Raw genomic sequence first — 17,052 nt, 5'->3', positions numbered from 1 at the left:
CTTGTGTTACGCGGCGCTCATGTGTCACTCCACCGATGAATCCCAAGAGCGATGGAGCCGCTTGGCCCACTTTCTCAGAATTTCCCAGTCCATCCGTATACGCTAATTTCTCACTTCCGTGCCAACCTCCTTTTCCTGGTTTGTTCCTGTTATATTTAGCTCTTTCGGTTCACCTGGGAGTTTGTGTCTTTGTATCACTTCTCTGTGTCAGTTCACGTGAGGTTTCCTGACTCGCTGTTCTCAAGTTCATGATCTCTTTATGAGTAGCCACTTCCTCTTTTTTTATTTATTTTATATGACATGGGAAAAGGTTCTGTTCAAGATAAAGATCACGTTTAAAGAAAAGCGCTACGAATCTAGTGTATCTAGGGAAATGACGAGTGATTAATTTTTTTAATTTAAATTGAATTTAAACAGTGCTACGTGTCTTGTTTCTAGTGTGAGCAGTTTGGGGTTTTGGACAGATGAAATAAAACACCTATTATTAAGAAAGAAATATTAAAGGAACCATATGTAGGATTGTGGCCAAAACTGGTACTGCAATCACTTTCAAAATACTGTAGAACGGTGTATCCCCTCCCCCTCCCCCCTGACTCGAGGTTGCCAGCTAAGCTATATAATATCACCAATGGCTATCACAAGGTTGTTTTCAGTCCCATCAGAAAAGATTGAGAGTAACTAAATAACATTAGCAATGGTCATACAGGTCAACTTGCAGCATGTGTAGTCCACAATATACGCGAAGAACGAATGAGGAATCATTTTTACCGAGGTAACGTTAGGCTACTCAATACGTTTCACATTGCCATAATCCACGTGCTAATGTTTTTTTCCTCGGCGTTTCAGCATAATGACAGAGAAACGGGCTCATAATGCTAATGCTAATGTTAGCAATGACGACTCGCCGTTTTTATTTCCCAAACAATTCCTTACCTTTTCAATTCGATGACCCACCTCCTCTGTGTGCGCTAACGTAACGTTACTTTGCACGAACATGCATAACTTTGTTCGACTGTCGTGAATATTTTAAATGTCCATTTACATTATGTACAAGTAAGTTAGCCAGGAGAAAATTAGCAACGTTGGCGTCTGTCTTCAAATTCTTCTCCGTTTTCAGCCGTCTCCATCTTTCAAAGGCATCTCCTATACAAATCCTTGTTTATTTTGGACTTTGTCACGACGTAGTTCGGATTCATAACGAGGTCTTAGGTTTAGAAACGTTATATAGGTTTTATCCGACACGTTCGTAGCTGCAGCTGTGGTAACTAGAGAAGAGCTGGCAACCCGGATGACGAAACTCTACTGACTTCGTGATTAGTAGATAGGTGGAGGGTGGCGTCTCAGACCAAAACACAAGATGACAACAATAACGTCAGTTGAGGGCTGCAACTCTCACTTTTAAATGACAATATCCTGGCCGGACCACTGCTGTCAGTGATATAAGTATTTGAAATGAACATGATTTCTTCATGTCTAGTGACATATCAGGGCCATTTTATGATTAATTGAAATACATTTCTTACATACGGTTCCTTTAAGAAATTATCTTGTAAATTTATAACTGACAATTTTGCTTTATTTATTTATTTATTTATTTTTCTTACAAAACATTTAGGTGGTAAATTAGCTGCCTAATTGAATCGCTAAATATCTTTTCGCATGAACAGTACAAATTTTAATGGCAACTTAGAGCAATACAATCCTCTGTTTTCCTTTCCTCTCTGCAGATGAGACCGACACCCCCATTCTCTCAGATGCCAAGTGGACCCAGATCCTGGCCCCGCCGGCCCACATGCTCTCACTGAACCCCGCACTGGCCCACGCTGACCTCAGCCCACGGGAGAGTCCCCTGCCCTTCAAGACCCTCCCCGACACATCCTCCAGCGCCTCTCCGGGGGCCGACCCGAAAAGGCATCCCGGTGCGGAACCTCCGTCCTGGGTAGAGGAGAGGCCGGCAGACGTCCACAGCCCTCCCCTCCCCCAGCCCAACATCGGCAAACTGGTGGGCACGGACGACCTCTCGCCGCCCCCCGTGACGGCCTGTGGTGCCGTGGAGAACGGCTGCCCAGGCAGCCCACAACTGGATGGGATTAGCAAAGAGATAAATTCTGCAGACGTCCAGGCTGGTGCTTCTGACCAAGAGGCTAAACATGAAGAGAGAGATGCTTTAGAAGAAGAAGAAGGAGGAGGAGGAGGAGGAGCGTCCACTGTCAGTCACACTCACTTTACCTTTGAGGTAGGATTAGGACAGGCACAAACTCCATCTGAGGAAATACGTCCATGTGTGGAACTAGCATCACAGAATGGGGAAGGTGTCAAAGATGAGGGAAATACAACTCCTTCACAAGACTGTGGTCCAGAAAGACAAACTGCAGACTCCAAAGAGGAGCAGGGACAATGTCTCCTGAATGGGGGGAGGATTGTCCAGCCTGGGTGTGAGCTGGAGGAGAATGGTGTGTCTCCTCCTGACAGTGCTGGAGTGGAGGAGACGGAAAGGAGATGTGGTCCAGATGGACCGATAGACCAGAGGGTAACAAGCCTTCCCAATGGTTTAGAGCAGGAGTGTGGGAGCAGCTCCATGTCTAAAGAGACGGAGGAGAACGAGGAGGAGGAGGAGGAGGAGGAGGGGGGCTTTTCTCCTTCACCTGTCCCCTCCAAAGAGGACTCTGTGACTGAGGAGAAAGAAATGGAGGAGAGCAAACAGGAGAACGGTGACGGAGGAGGAGCAGCGGGGTCAGGTAGCATCCAACCAAAACTCAACAACAGCAACAGGCTGCAGCCGGTCAGCGTTCCCTACGGAGGGGCACGGCCAAAGCAGCCGGTGGCGCTCAAGTTACAGATCCCACAGCCGCTGTCGGGTCAGGTCCAGAACCAGCTCGGCCCGTCCGCCGTCAGCAAGAACAAGAACCTGGAGAACCAGTGTCGGAGGGGTACGCCGTCTGAAACGTTACCGAGCGGGACCGACCAGAGTGTCGGCGTGAACGGAGACGGCGTCGTCCACTCTCCTTTACCGATGCCGTCGGAGAGCCCAGACAACGACCTCCAAGCCGGCCAGCAGGGCGCCCTGTGCAGGAAGCCCGCCAGCTCTCTGGGAGAGGTCGCCCCTGTGTGGGTGCCCGACTCCCAAGCTCCCGTCTGCATGAAATGTGACGTCAAGTTCACCTTCACCAAGAGGAGGCACCACTGCAGGGCCTGCGGCAAGGTCGGTGACGTGCAGACGGAGCTGCTTTAATGGGCTCTTTGAATTTCAGCTCAGATTTGTTGTTTTAGGATGTACTACAGCAGGAAACGTGCCACAACACAAAAAGGAAGAGCAGTCATTATACAAAGTGGCTTTTTATAATAATAATAATAAACTGTAGGCTGTACGTCTTTACAGATAGACTCAGTCTTTCTAACTTTATGACCTCCCACACAAAGTGTCCGTACAGTGCTTTAAACCAAAGATGCGGTCGCTGACACTGCATTAGAAAATCGCCGGACTGCTACTTAATTTCCCACGGTGGCAAAACAAACACGCTGCTCTGCCACTTGAGCTGGGAGGGAGCTGGCGCTGCAGTAATACTAAACACCTGCAACCGGGGCGCCGCAAACAATAGACGCAGCGGGATCCTCGGCGCGTTCCTCCAGCGGAGCGGTAGATCCATAAACCAGATTATGACGCCGCTGTGTTGGCTCTGAAATTAAAAGCGTTACTAGTCCTCTGTCTAACAATTCACTAAATACGTGTTGTTGAGCAATGATGTGCAATGAGGTGCTAATCCATCGAAGGTATCTCGTACACAGCTGCAGTGAATTGAGGCTCTGGCTAAGTACAGGAAGTCATTGTCCGTGAAATGGTACGTTTCTCTGCACGTTTAATCGCAGTTTCACGTTTTAACATCTGTACAGTGAAAAAACGTTTTGGGGGAAGAAGAAGTCGTGCAGTTTTATCCTCGTGTGCCCAGTGTGTGTGTGTGTGTGTGTGTGTAGGTTTTCTGCTGTTTACGGTGTGTTTGTGTGTGTCTCCTTCAAGGTGTTTTGTGCGACGTGCTGCAGTCTGAAGTGTAGGCTCATGTACATGGACAGGAAGGAGGCTCGTGTTTGTGTCACATGTCATTCTGCCCTGACGACTGGTGAGCATCATTATGTGACATTCATGTTTGAATTTTTAACATATTAATGCGTTTAAAACTATTTTCGAAAATATTGTACATATATTGATCAGCCATAATATTATGACCACCATCCTAATATTGTGTAGGTCTCTCTTGTGCCTCCAAAACAGTTTTCTCTCTCATCAGAGAATGGACATGGGCCTTCTGAGGGTTTCCTGTGGTGTCTGGCAACATGATGTTTTTGGTGGGCCCTCTTTGGGTACTACGGGTTGAGGGGAGGGGTCTCTGTGGATCATCTCACAGATACTTGATCAGTTTCTAGTGAATTTGGAGGCCAGGTCAACACCTTGTGCTGTTCTTTATATCTTTTTTTTTAGTTGTTCCTAAACCGTTTTTGTGTGTGTCTGTGTCAGGCTGCATCCTGCTGGGGATGGTGTCATTGCTATGGGGTGGGGGTGCCTGGTCTGGTCTAGCTGGGTGCTACATGTCTAAGTAACATCCACATGAATGAATGCCAGGTCCAAAAGTTTCCCAGCAGAACATTAAATTGTCACAAGATGATCGATGTTATTTACTTCTCCTGTCAGTGGTCATAATGTTGTGGCTGATCGGTGTATGCTACTAGGAATAAATAACATTAATTAGACTGACTTACCTGAATACTTACTGTAAAAGTCCTAATTACCTAAATTAACTACAGTTGTACATTTTGTACTTCAACAAGTCATAACAGCAGCTTCACATGTTAATGTACTAAAGCCAGTACTTGTGTATATGTCTCACCCATGCTTTGTAATATTTTTTTGTCTACGTCAGCTCAATCATGGGAGACACCAGCTACTTCAAGCAATCAGAGTCCGAACCCCAACAACCCAGCAGAGTACTGCTCCACCATCCCCCCTCTGCAGCAGGCTCAGGCCTCTGGGGTGCTCAGCTCTCCCCCTCCCACCGTTATGGTGCCCGTGGGAGTCCTGAAGCAGCCTGGCAACGAGGGTACGACCTTTACCAAGAATAAAAAAACGCTCTTAGAACTTCAGTTTTCACGTTTCAAAGTGACTTTCTGTCCCCGAGTACATAAAGTTGTAGTCTTAACTACTAGGCTTGATACCGGTTTGTGTTGTTTCACGGTCTCTCTCTCATGTTTTAGGGTCCCTCACACGAGAGCAGAGACGGGTGTGGTTCGCTGATGGGGTCCTACCGAACGGAGACACGGCAGAGTCCCCCAAACCTCCGTCCTCCAGCCCAGCACCTTCTCATTCGCTGGCCATCTCCACGTATTCAAATAAATCTTCCACGCCTGAGTCCTCAGAGGTAAAAAAACAACTAAAGCTTGTATAGCTACACTGCAGTCAGCTGCTGGAAGCCACAAGGAACCTCTGTCTGTGGGATTCTTGGAGGTTTACTGGCTCGGCCACGACTGTAAACAACAGGCAGCAGAACCAGTTTAAAAGAAAACTCAAAAATTCCTCGTTGCATAATCAGAATTATAAAAATCCAGCAGGATGAAACGCTTAATGCTGGAATGTGCTGTTCTTGGTTTACTATAAGCTGCCATAAGTGACTAATACGTTAAAGTTTGCCTCGGAACAAATACCAGTACAGCAAGGGTGTGTGTGCTCAGAAGAATGTCAGCTGTCGGGATGATTCACAGCCTGTTGAACACGGTGATTGTTTAAGGCTCAGATGACCTGATGATGAACACAACAAGTGTAAAGTCGTCAACGTGACAGTGATGCATGTGCTGACAAAACGACAACGAGTGGTTTAGTTAACCGACGGCGAGACGTTGATTTACAGGCTCAACTGTGTTCACCAAAAGGCTGATTGTGACGTCGCCTCATGTCTCCACCTTTTGGGTTCAAAAACTTGCACTTGAACACATATATACAGTAGATAGACGCGTCATTGACTGTGGAGGGACGTGCCTAAAGCGCCGCCATCTTGGTACAGGGCTCGCAGAGGCAGCGGTGCATGAACATACGAAGGAAAGAGGTACTCCTCAATCTCAAAGTAGAATTATTCGCTGAATTTTGGACCGATTTTAAAACGCATTGAACTGTTAAAAACGTCACACATGTAGCTTTGATAAAAATATGGTTTTACTACCCAAATACAGTTTTTACTTAATGTTATCAGCAGACTAGCTTCTGACAGAAGATTGTAAAGAAAAGATGCCGGACTTCAACTGAGCGATTTACGATCACTTTTATTGTGTAGAAACCCCATTCCTCCATAGATGTAACGCACTGTAGGAGCGAGTGGCCCTGTTCCAAGATGGCCGCCCTGTAGGCACGCCGCTCTAGTAGACGGCAGCGCTCAATGACGCGTCTATCTATATATGTCTATGCTTGAACACACCGCCAAGACTACAGCTGGTACATACTTCCTCCTCCTGAATCAAATGAAATAACTCTCCATACCAGCAGGTGGCAGCAGTCTGTGTTCGTCATTCAAAAAGAGAAGTAGGAAACCTTGAATAGAGCTTTGTCATTTGGTTTTGCTGCATCTTCTCTCGTGCACTGGTTCTTCTTCAAGCTTACTACACCTATTTTATCTCATTTTATCCCACTCTGGTGCTGCTGCTGTGTTATTACATCTCACTATGTCTTATAACTTATGGTACGTCTAACTCTACACCCCCCTGACCCCTCCTCTCCATCCCCAGGCAGCCCATACTCCTGTTGCCCCGGTGGGCAGCCCAGTGGGCAGCTCCCTCAGTCTCATCCCGGAGGACGGGCTCCCTCCCATCCTCATCTCCACCGGAGTCAAAGGAGGTACGGGAGGCCACATCACAGGTGCTTGCCCTCATCCTCACCATTCTGCTGCCTCCTCATTATTTCTCCGTCGGCTGCTGTGGTCGTGATTGTGACTGTGCTCGTTCGGTGTTTTCGTTTCTCACGTGCTTTTACGTCACCGCTCATGTATCAACCACTCATCGCCAAGAAACGGGAGAAGACTTGTACTTGGCAACGCTTTGAGATCGTTTAAATGATTGTTAGAGTTTCTGAGCTGCTCAACCTGACCGCGCCTCACTTATAACTTCTTTACCATCTTCGACTCCCCTGCTCAATTCTCATCCTCCACCATCTCTCATCCCCCGTTCTTTCTCTCCATCTAACTTTGCCCTGACTCCTCCCTCCACCCATCTCTCCTGCTCCACCCCCAACTTCACCTGCAGATTACGCCGTGGAGGAGAGGCCGTCGGAGATCGTCCTCATGCAGCAGCTGGAGGAGGGAGGCCCGGACCCCCTGGTGTTTGTGCTCAACGCTAACCTGCTCGCTATGGTCAAGCTGGTCAACTGTGAGTTACTGATTTCTGGGTGTTTTTGAAATGGCAGTAGTCAGTTTGCAGACTGTTTCTAAAATATTAATTGTAGGGGAACATAAGGGAAATAAGGGTAAGAGTTTTTTGCGTAGACGCAGAATATGTTATCATTTCTGTAAAAGTGATTTATTTATTGAGACGTGACGAGAGCATTACAACCACAAAGCTGAGACATTATTTAGCGTCTAATCCACCTGCGTCGTATGTGTGTAACTAAAGTTTTGCGATCTCTCTCGACCCACAGACGTAAACAGGAAGTGCTGGTACGTGACGACGAAGGGCATGCACGCCGTGGGCCAGGCGGAGGTCGTCATCCTGCTCCAGTGTTTACCTGACGAAAAGACCATCCCTAAAGACGTCTTCACTCACTTCGTGCAGCTCTACCAGGAGGCCCTCAGTGGTAAGAACAAGACCAGGAGCTCTACCAGGAGGCTCACTGTTGACCTAGTCCACCTCCACCGTGGGTGAGGGTGACGGACGACAAGAAGTAGTGATGTACACCTAGTCCAGCTCTACTTGGAAACCAGGTTACTGTCCACCGCTCCAAACATTAGCGTCCCTCCAGACGTGACACCACCACTTATCTTGCGCTTTTTTTCCCCTTCCATATGCCGCAGAGCTAAAGCCGCCAACATCGGGCCGAATGTGACGGCTCGCTCCCCTCAGGCTGTTTCCTTTCTCATATTCACACGGGAGCAGTTTCAGGCTGGTGGAAGGGAGCCATATCGCGTGCGTCGTCCCCGATTAAGTTATTGTCAGTCAGGCTGCGAGAAGAAGTGCTGGCTTTAGCAAATCCCAACTGCTGAGCCCTTTCATGTCATTGGAGTTATTGTGTTGGGTGCCATCTAAAGCCATCGATCCCTCCCACAGATAATTGGAAACATGAACCCTCTGTGGGTAACATGAGGTTGTAGAGAGAGCAGGCGAGCTTGTACTCGCTGCTGTTGGACTTAATATAGACTAAGACTCATATCTATTCCTTCTTTTCAGAGGATGAAGACTCCTTTTCCTTCTTTTCATTTGTGTTCATTTACTTCTCTTGTGCTTTTCCTCTTAAATATCATCCTCACGCCTTCGTTATCGCTAACCTCTCTCTCCTCTTCTTCTTCCTCTTCTCAAGGCAACGTGCTGAGCCACCTGAGCCACTCGTTCTTCACGCAGAGCTTCCTCGGCAGCAAGGAGCACGGCGGCTTCCTCTACATCAGCCCCTCCTTCCAGTCGCTGCAGGACCTGCTGCTGCCCAACCCGCCCTACCTCTTCGGCATCCTCATCCAGAAGTGGGAGACGCCCTGGGCCAAGGTCTTCCCCATCCGCCTCATGCTGCGGCTGGGAGCGGAGTACCGATGTGAGTCTGGGGGAATATCTGGATGAGATTATGATGAGTTTAATGTCATTTCAAAGTTTTATTTGCGCTTAAAGAGAAGAACAACTTCCAAAACATAATGACCACTGACAGGTGAAGTGATTAGTACTGATCTGTCCTCAAAGTTGATTTTAGAAGCGGAGAAAATGGATAAGTGGAAGAATTTAAGCGACTCTGACAAAGGGAAAGACACGAGGTGAATCTGCTACAAGGTCATAGTCCAGTGTTTTCCGATCCAACAGACAAGCTACTGTAGCTCATTCATGTACCACCTACCTAAACACTGTTGTAGACCATGTCCCCCCTTTCACTTCAGGAAACGGTATTCATTGATGGCTGTGGCCTCTTTCAGCAGCATAACGCTCCCTACCACGGAGCATGAATGGTTTGAGGAACGCAATAATGAGTTCAAGGGGTTCACTTAACCTCCAAATTCTTCAGATCTCAACCCGGTCGAGCATCTGTGGAATGTGCTGCTCAAACAAATCACACAACTTGAAGGACTCAAAGGATCTGCTGCTAACGTCTTGGTGTCAGATACCACAGCTCACCTTCTGGGGTCTAGTGGAGTCCCACCTCGACAGGTCGGGGCTGTTTTGGTGGAAAAAGATAGACTTAATGTACCTACGCAATATTATTTGGCAGAGTGTTCCTCATCACCAGCCGGCTCTCATTACATTCCTTCAAGCTTCCCACGTGAACCAGGAAGTCTTGTGAGGGCTTTTATCAGAGAGGTTCCTCTCCTCCAAATCCTCCAGACCCGCCAGCACAGACCGCCGCCGCCGCCTGGCTCCGTTAAGCCTCTCGCCCGCATCCGCCAAGCAGGGATAGAATACATTAGCAAATCCACATACAGCCGAAGCTCTTTAACACAAAACCTTAGCAGCGCCGTGAAATTAATCCACCACACGAACGGCGTTCTTCTCGACGCCCCTCACCCTTTACCTCCAGGGCTGACCAGCAGAAGACCTCGTCAGACTACGGATCCCAGCTCAACTGTAGATTAGGGTTTTCTTTTTATCTTTATTTTTTTGCTAATGAGAGTTCAAAGCGAGATCTTATTTCCAGCTGTTTGTTGAGACGAGGCTAAAAATAGTCATCTAAGAAGCTTTAGAAGAAAAAAGCAGCCTCATATGACACTTGTGGATTAGGAGCATCCTTCTAAGTGGAGGAGCAGCGCTCTGGGTTTGATGCCGTCCCAAAATCACCCGTGAAATAATTTAATAAAGCAACGATGAATGCTACAATTGTTGATATATACATATGTCCTTGAGAGGTGAATGAACTGATCAGTAAACATCGTGTTTTGCAGTTTATCCGTGTCCACTGTTCAGCGTTCGCTTCAGGAAGCCTCTCTTCGGAGAGACCGGTCACACCATCATGAATCTTCTCGCAGTGAGTTCTTTGTTTCTCCTCTTTTTGTTTCCAACGTTGAAGACCTCATCTGTATTCTGACATCAGACAGAAGAGCAGTTTTCAGTATTAAAGTGTGTCATCTTTGTATTAGGATGATTTTAAAGGATTTAAGAGATTAATTTGTCATTCTGTGCGATAAAACTGCAGACTTTTTCATTTCACCCATTTTCTATTATTTTCCATCCCTCCTTCAGGACTTCCGTAACTACCAGTACACGCTGCCGGTGGTTAAAGGTCTGGTCGTGGACATGGAGGTGAGGAAGACGAGCATCAAGATCCCCAGTAATCGCTACAACGAGGTGAGCGTCCGCCGTTTCTATCTATTATTTATTGCTTAATCCATAAAATCAACAAAATAGTGTCTCATAGTTTCTCAGTGAACATCATCACACGGCTCGTTTTGTCATTTTGACTGGTCGTAATCTGAAAGACGTAAAGTTTATGACGTCTTTTTAATTTACCTTTTACCGTCACTTTGATTTACTCACTTTTTAATGAGGTGCTGCAAAAATATATGCAGGTAAACACAGAAAACACCTGCAAATTAAAAAAAAAAAACAACAACATGACCAAACGTCTCATGGGAACCTCAGAAAGAAGCGTACGTTCAAAACTTTACGACTTTTGGATGTTTATCTGTGGCAGAAGAGGGGCATTAATAGTATTTATACATTTATTCCAACTCTTTTCTTGTAAGCGAACAAAGGGAAAGAGAAGCCGATTCATGCTAACACCAGTCCACTTTCTAAACATCTCAGCTCATTCAGTATTCACGTGTTTCTCTCTCGGTGCTAAAAATACATGCACACGTGTCATAAATTTTTGTCGTTGGTCTGCGTCGCTTTCACACCGTTGTTTGTTTCAAGCTAAAACACTGAAAGTCTTGTAAGGAGGAGCTGTCGTGTTAAGTGTATTTCTCCAGGATTAAGCATCGTCTACCTACATGAAACCAATCAATGGAGGAGGTTCTCTTTAAGCGTCATCATCACACATGTTTATTCCGTGTGGGTGATAAATGACAAACTCCGGGGCCTCGGGCTGTCCGCTCGGTCCGAGGGTGTGAATGAACGTCCGGCCAGAAGAAGCGATACGACGCCCGAGCGCCATTTGGCTGAGAAAGAAAGCCGCGGAGCCGGTTGTAGCGTTTGGCCGTCGACGCGGTGACAGATGGGAACGCAGTGATGTGAAGTGGGGACCGTTGCTCAACAGCTTGCAGACGAGTCTTTAGCTCAGCGAGCGGTTAAAACCCTCCAGATTTTTACTTTTATTTCTGATTTGCAAACGACGGCTTCAAAGACACACGTAGGCAGGATGAATAGGAGGGATCTCTCAAACTATCGATATCTGTCCGCGTCGCTGTCTCCGTCCACAATCTGTCATCTCGGCGCCGTCCCTTTTAGACAGGGGACTTTACCCAGAAGCCCGCTGCAATTAGGCTTAACCAGGCAGCGCCGCTTAAGCCCATTCTCCTCAGCGCACACGCCCAAAGGGCCGCTCAATTAGTCATGCATATCATTCGTCCTTGCAGCTCATGAAGGCCATGAACAAATCCAACGAACACGTGCTGGCCATGGGGGCGTGCTTCAACGACCGCGCCGACTCCCACCTGGTGTGTGTCCAGAACGACGACGGGAACTACCAGACGCAGGCCATCAGCATCCATCACCAGCCGCGCAAAGGTGCTGACACAGAAACACGCTTCCTCTCACTCTCGCTGTGTCTGGGGTTTCATGTCCAGCTGTTTATCTTGTGTGTGTGTTTACCTCAGCAAAGCTTTATTTTTCCTCTTTCCTCTTGTTTTTCCAGTTACCGGGGCCTGCTTCTTTGTGTTCAGCGGCGCTCTGAAAGCGTCATCCGGCTTCTTGGCCAAAACCAGCATTGTGGAAGGTGAGAAATGTGACAACAACACTACACCAATAGCTGCAGAGAAATGCTGAGTGGCCGCCGCGTTGGCAGAGAGTCAAGATGAAAGCTGCAGCTAGAGTTTGGAGCTGGATACGTGGAGAAATATTTACTCACCAGCAGACGAAGATGTTGCTAAATGTTCTGCAGCACGGCGGCTTCTTAATCGCGATCACGTATCTTGTTTTCCCTCCTTCAGACGGCGTGATGATCCAGATCACGGCCGAGACCATGGACTCGCTACGGCAGGCCCTGAGGGACATGAAGGACTTCACCATCACGTGCGGCAAAGCCGACCAGGAGGAGAACCAGGAGCTGGTCCACATCCAGTGGACGGAGGACGACCACAACTTCAACAAGGGGTGAGACACGGGAAAGGGAGAAGCGACGAGGAGAGAGGGGGGGGGAGCCGGAGGAGACGCGTTCACGTCACGGACAATTTGAGTTGATGGCTTCCCAGCCGCTGCTTATACTACTTAGCTGTAAAAACTCATTATGCACGCTGGGGGAAGCCCTCTGGAGGAAAACCTACGCAGGCAGGAATGATGTGGTCGGACATGGACTAATGCGTCAGTTTTACAGCAGCCTGATAAAAATCGACAAAATTTAAGAGCGAGTTTGAGACGTTTCGTTGCAGCGTCACTTCATCAGCAGAATAAACAACTCAGGTTTCCTTCTTAATAAGAAGAATGAGAAACGCAGCTTTTATTTGTCACTTTAAATCTACAAATCCAACATCTGGCCTCATGATATAACGGTGACCTGGTCCAGGACGTACCCCACCTCTCGTCCTGTGACCCGCTACAGAAAAGTCTTAGATAATGGATGGAAGTTCAGCGTCTGGCAGTTTAAATCCTGTGTTTGGCTCATTGACGCTGATCTCGTGTGCTCTCACTCTAAAATAATCCAATTTAAAAAATACTGAGAATAAAAAGCACAGTTGGCTCCAGCCTCAGCTACGACTCTTTGATGTCAGCCAGTTGGCAGGTCAGTGCCTTGCTCAAGGGCACGCTGGCGGTAGCTGTAGTAAAAAAGAGTGATTATTTATGTTTTCCACCCAGAGTCTTATTCTTCTAATCCCCCTTTCTCTTTGTTTCAGTGTCATCAGCCCAATAGATGGGAAGTCTATGGAGTCCATCACCAGCGTCAAGATCTTCCACGGCTCAGAGTTCAAAGCCAACGGCAAAGTCATCCGCTGGACCGAGGTACGACACGCTGGACACATGACACGTCCGCTGACACGCACCAGCAGGATGCTTCCCTGTCACATGAGAGCGATTTCCTTTTCCTTTGTCCTGTTATTTATTAATACAAGTAAAATAATAGACCAGTCCTGTGACTATTCATCCTAAATTCACTCTACTACGTCTCCAAACTGAATCTCCAGACGTCATTTCGAGTGTTTCTGCGCCTCCCTCAGGTGTTCTTCCTCCAGAGCGAGGACCAGCCCAACGGTCTGAGCGACCCGGCCGACCACAGCCGGCTGACGGAGAACGTGGCGAGAGCTTTCTGCGTGGCTCTGTGTCCGCACCTGAAGCTGCTGAAGGAGGACGGCATGGCCAAGCTGGGACTGAGGGTCACTCTGGACTCGGACCAGGTGAGACGAGGGACATTTACTGGTGGAGGAACGGAGAGAGGAGGAGGAGGAGGAGGAGGAGGAGGAGGAGGAGGAGGAGGAGGAGGAGGAGGAGGAGGAGGGTTGGGGTGTGTTTGGATTTGTTCAGCGTACATTACGGTGCGTTGTGTTGCTCTTTGTGCTGTGTGGAGGTCTTTGTCGTCTTATAGATTAATATATTTAGATTGAGGAAACTGATGAGATTCTGTGTGTGTGTGTGTGTGTGTTTCCAGGTGGGTTACCTTGCAGGCAGTAACGGCCAGCCCCTCCTGCCTCAGTACCTGAGCGACCTGGACAGCGCCCTGATCCCCGTCATCCACAGCGGGGCCTGTCAGCTGAGCGAGGGCCCCGTGGTCATGGAGCTGGTCTTCTACATCCTGGAGATCATCTCCTAGGAGCCCGAGACGCCGAGACGCCGACCCCCCGCGGAAGTTTCGCAACACCTTTGTTTTTTTTGGTTTTTTTCAGTTGGGACGTCATCTCGCCGCCTGGTCCTCCTCCGTCATCTCACCTCCAGCCGTTTGCACTTCAGAAGAGCCAGAAAACTGTGCCGAGCCAGGCGGGGTAGCATTCCTCAAGTCGAACCTATGCATCCACACCAACGTCCCCGTTTAGCTCCGGAGGTCGTCTGGGGTCAGAGGAAGCTCAGAGCAGATGTCGGCGTCCGTCCTCGTACCTACGCACGAGATATTAGCGAGTTTAACCTCGACGTCGTCCGTAATAGATCTGTTAATATCAGGTGTGATCTGGTTGGGGCTTCTAAATTAAATCCTTACATTACAGCTCTGAGGTGGCGTCTATCAGGAGACTTAAACGTGTCGGTGCTGAAATACTTCCAGGTGTGGGTATCTGGACCGAGCTGCTGGTCGTGGTGTCGAAGTAGCTCCTCAGCTTCCTAATCAGTCGAAACTCCCGACGTCACTGTGGCAGCCGGACGTCCCGAAGCACTGAACTCTGGGTAAAAACCTGCCTCTGTGTAGCACGGATGCTGTTACAAAGCGAGAAGTCTGGACGATCCCTTTGAAGACTTGTCTAAAAGGAAACATACAAATCATCTTCATCAGAGGAGGAGGAAGGAGGAAGGAGAAAGTCTCTCCGATTTAGTTTTTCAGTGCCTGCAGCAGCGATTCATCGAGGGAGGGGGGGGGGGGGAGATAAAACATCTCGGCTTCACGTCTTAAGCTTTACTCATCAGTCACCAGATGCTTTACTCCACAGACTTGTACATACGTGTGTAGGTGGAAGAAGTTCCTCCTCCGTTATAACGTCAGCATCTGTAGCTTCCGGAAATCTCCAAGTATTAACTGAAGCAGCCGTCACGGACTCCTCTGACTGACGCTCTGTCAAATAATGTCAAGAAACCCCTTTTGTTCTTCACAGCTGAGTAAAAGAAATAAAAAAAGGTTCCAATGCTTTATCGATAAACGATCTGTACATACACCTGGAAAAAGCAGAAGATCAGTTTTTATCCGTCGTCGACAACATCGTTCGTGTTGGTTCAGCTGTGGTTGGAAAAACCTCTCGATTTACTTTGGTGTCTTCTAATCGTACAAAGAGAATAACTCTTAAAGATGTAAAGATATAAATATATATAAATATATATATAGACAGTATATATATGAATAAATATATAAGAACTGACTTAATTTGCAGACGCAGTGCACTGGATTCAAAGCCATTTACAGGAGAGTTCAAGCGAGCCGAGTCCTGGAGGACGTCAGGAGACAAAAGTTCCAGTGTTTGTGAGATCCGAGGTTCCTGCAGAACGTTTTAATTGACCCGAAGCTGAATGTATCTCATCTCACATTTTTCTGCATCCTTCCAAAGCCCCTGAAATCAAGACTTCAAGGGGCCTCAACTGTTTAATCTCTGAACAGATCGTCAGGCCGTTGGACGTCGACTTGCAGCTTCTCTGGACTGAAACACGGACCTGCAGGAAAAAAAATAATCTAAGAATGTAATTCCTCTCGTTTCTGTTCAAATCTGAGGAACGTTGCTTTTGTTTCTGGCCAGACTGAATCACCAAAAATCTGTGTACAGTAACCGTAACGCTGCATCGTGCTACTTCCTCCACCGTTAATAGTTCATGTGAAGAAGCCAGAAAGAGGTGGGGGGGGGGGCCGCCGGGAAAAACGTGGCGCCGTGGCGTTTTATCGGAGAGAATCAAGACAATCACGTGAAAATCTGCAGAAGAGCCGTTGTTTGGAGTTTAAATTAGACCCTGCAGCCGTTCGTTTATTCCTCTAGGAGCCGCTGTAGCAGAGTTAACGTTAGTAGTAAAGACTGAGGTCAAAGGTCACCACCTTCCTGGTTGATTTACTGTGATCGGACCAGAGACGGTGTCGCTCAATCACTGTGTTTTCACTGTGTTTTCATCAGCCGCCGCCGCCGCCGCCGCCGCCGGCAACAACTAGCATAACGAAGGAGGAGACGCAAGGATTCGTTTCTTCTGATTTATTTTTTTTTCGGCATTATCTGACATGTGCAATATGTCCTAAATCCCAAAAAATGGTGCAATTTGTTTGGCTGAAAAAGTAGCATTTGTTTTTGTTTTTTGTTTTGGTTGTTTTTTTTTGTATTCAGCTCTAAGACGTTACTTTTCCAAAACCATAACACTGCATGCAGCAGAGCTTGAAACGGTGACGCGAGTAAATCAGCATTTTAACAGTTATATATATATATATATCATTAAACGAGTATTCAGTTCTGTCATTGACTGGATTTTGTTTTGTTTTTTTTGTTCTTTTTAATAAATATCAGTCAAAAAGCCAAAAACCCTGTACACCCTTTTCTTCCTCCATTTACACTAAAAATGTCATAAACGTGGTCTTTATCAAAAAAACAAACTGTAGTATATGTAAAATAAAAACTTATAGAAAACTGACACCAGTTTGTTGCTTCCTTTGTGGCGTCTCTAGTTTTTCTACCGAACGAAACGACGGAAAAACACTCGACACTTCAAATTAAAAGAAGGTATTTTAATGGTACATTTAATCAAGCAGGATTAAAAAGCTTCAGTCCACACGTCGATCCTTGATTCTGTCTAAAGACATTTGGAAAACAACATGACATCATTGATCTCTGATGATTAGAACATAAAAATGAAGCGTGACATAATTATTTCAACACATTTACCGTAAACTGGATGTCAGTTTTCACACCTTTAGAAGTTCTGCAGGACAAGAAATGTTGTGACCGCTGTTAACGTTTGGCAGCTAAATAATGTCGCCCACAGTTTTGAGGTAAACCTGTTCCAAGGTGGGATTTAGTGATATTTGGCTCAGTCACTTTGTTTTATGGCTTCACGTTGTCAGCATTCGTTAAAAATACTGAA

At 47.1% G+C, this 17,052-nt stretch overlaps 1 protein-coding gene across 2 annotated transcripts in view; it reads left to right on the top strand.

The window, feature by feature from the left end:
• zfyve9a (zinc finger, FYVE domain containing 9a) overlaps positions 1 to 15,131 on the top strand; it is a 28,657-nt gene extending 13,526 nt beyond the window's left edge. Inside the window, exons 4-19 of one of the 2 annotated variants that reach the window (XM_084546060.1) lie at positions 1,728 to 3,202; positions 4,016 to 4,115; positions 4,914 to 5,090; positions 5,245 to 5,408; positions 6,763 to 6,871; positions 7,276 to 7,398; positions 7,667 to 7,822; positions 8,543 to 8,767; positions 10,098 to 10,180; positions 10,396 to 10,500; positions 11,730 to 11,880; positions 12,008 to 12,088; positions 12,303 to 12,465; positions 13,203 to 13,308; positions 13,524 to 13,700; positions 13,952 to 15,131. In XM_084546060.1, coding sequence (XP_084402186.1) covers positions 1,728 to 3,202; positions 4,016 to 4,115; positions 4,914 to 5,090; positions 5,245 to 5,408; positions 6,763 to 6,871; positions 7,276 to 7,398; positions 7,667 to 7,822; positions 8,543 to 8,767; positions 10,098 to 10,180; positions 10,396 to 10,500; positions 11,730 to 11,880; positions 12,008 to 12,088; positions 12,303 to 12,465; positions 13,203 to 13,308; positions 13,524 to 13,700; positions 13,952 to 14,113 — 3,557 coding nt within the window. In that variant the 3' untranslated portion in view covers positions 14,114 to 15,131. Of the gene's footprint in view, positions 1 to 1,727; positions 3,203 to 4,015; positions 4,116 to 4,913; positions 5,091 to 5,244; positions 5,409 to 6,762; positions 6,893 to 7,275; positions 7,399 to 7,666; positions 7,823 to 8,542; positions 8,768 to 10,097; positions 10,181 to 10,395; positions 10,501 to 11,729; positions 11,881 to 12,007; positions 12,089 to 12,302; positions 12,466 to 13,202; positions 13,309 to 13,523; positions 13,701 to 13,951 lie in introns of both variants that reach the window. The other variant, XM_084546059.1, reaches the window with a different exon arrangement.
• The last annotated feature ends 1,921 nt before the right edge of the window (positions 15,132 to 17,052 follow it).

Source organism: Chelon labrosus (assembly GCF_963514085.1).
Source record: "Chelon labrosus genome assembly, chromosome: 6".
Classification (NCBI taxonomy): Eukaryota; Metazoa; Chordata; class Actinopteri; order Mugiliformes; family Mugilidae; genus Chelon; species Chelon labrosus.
The sequence above is the reverse complement of the archived record's forward strand: the minus strand, read 5'-3'. Positions and strand labels throughout refer to the sequence as shown.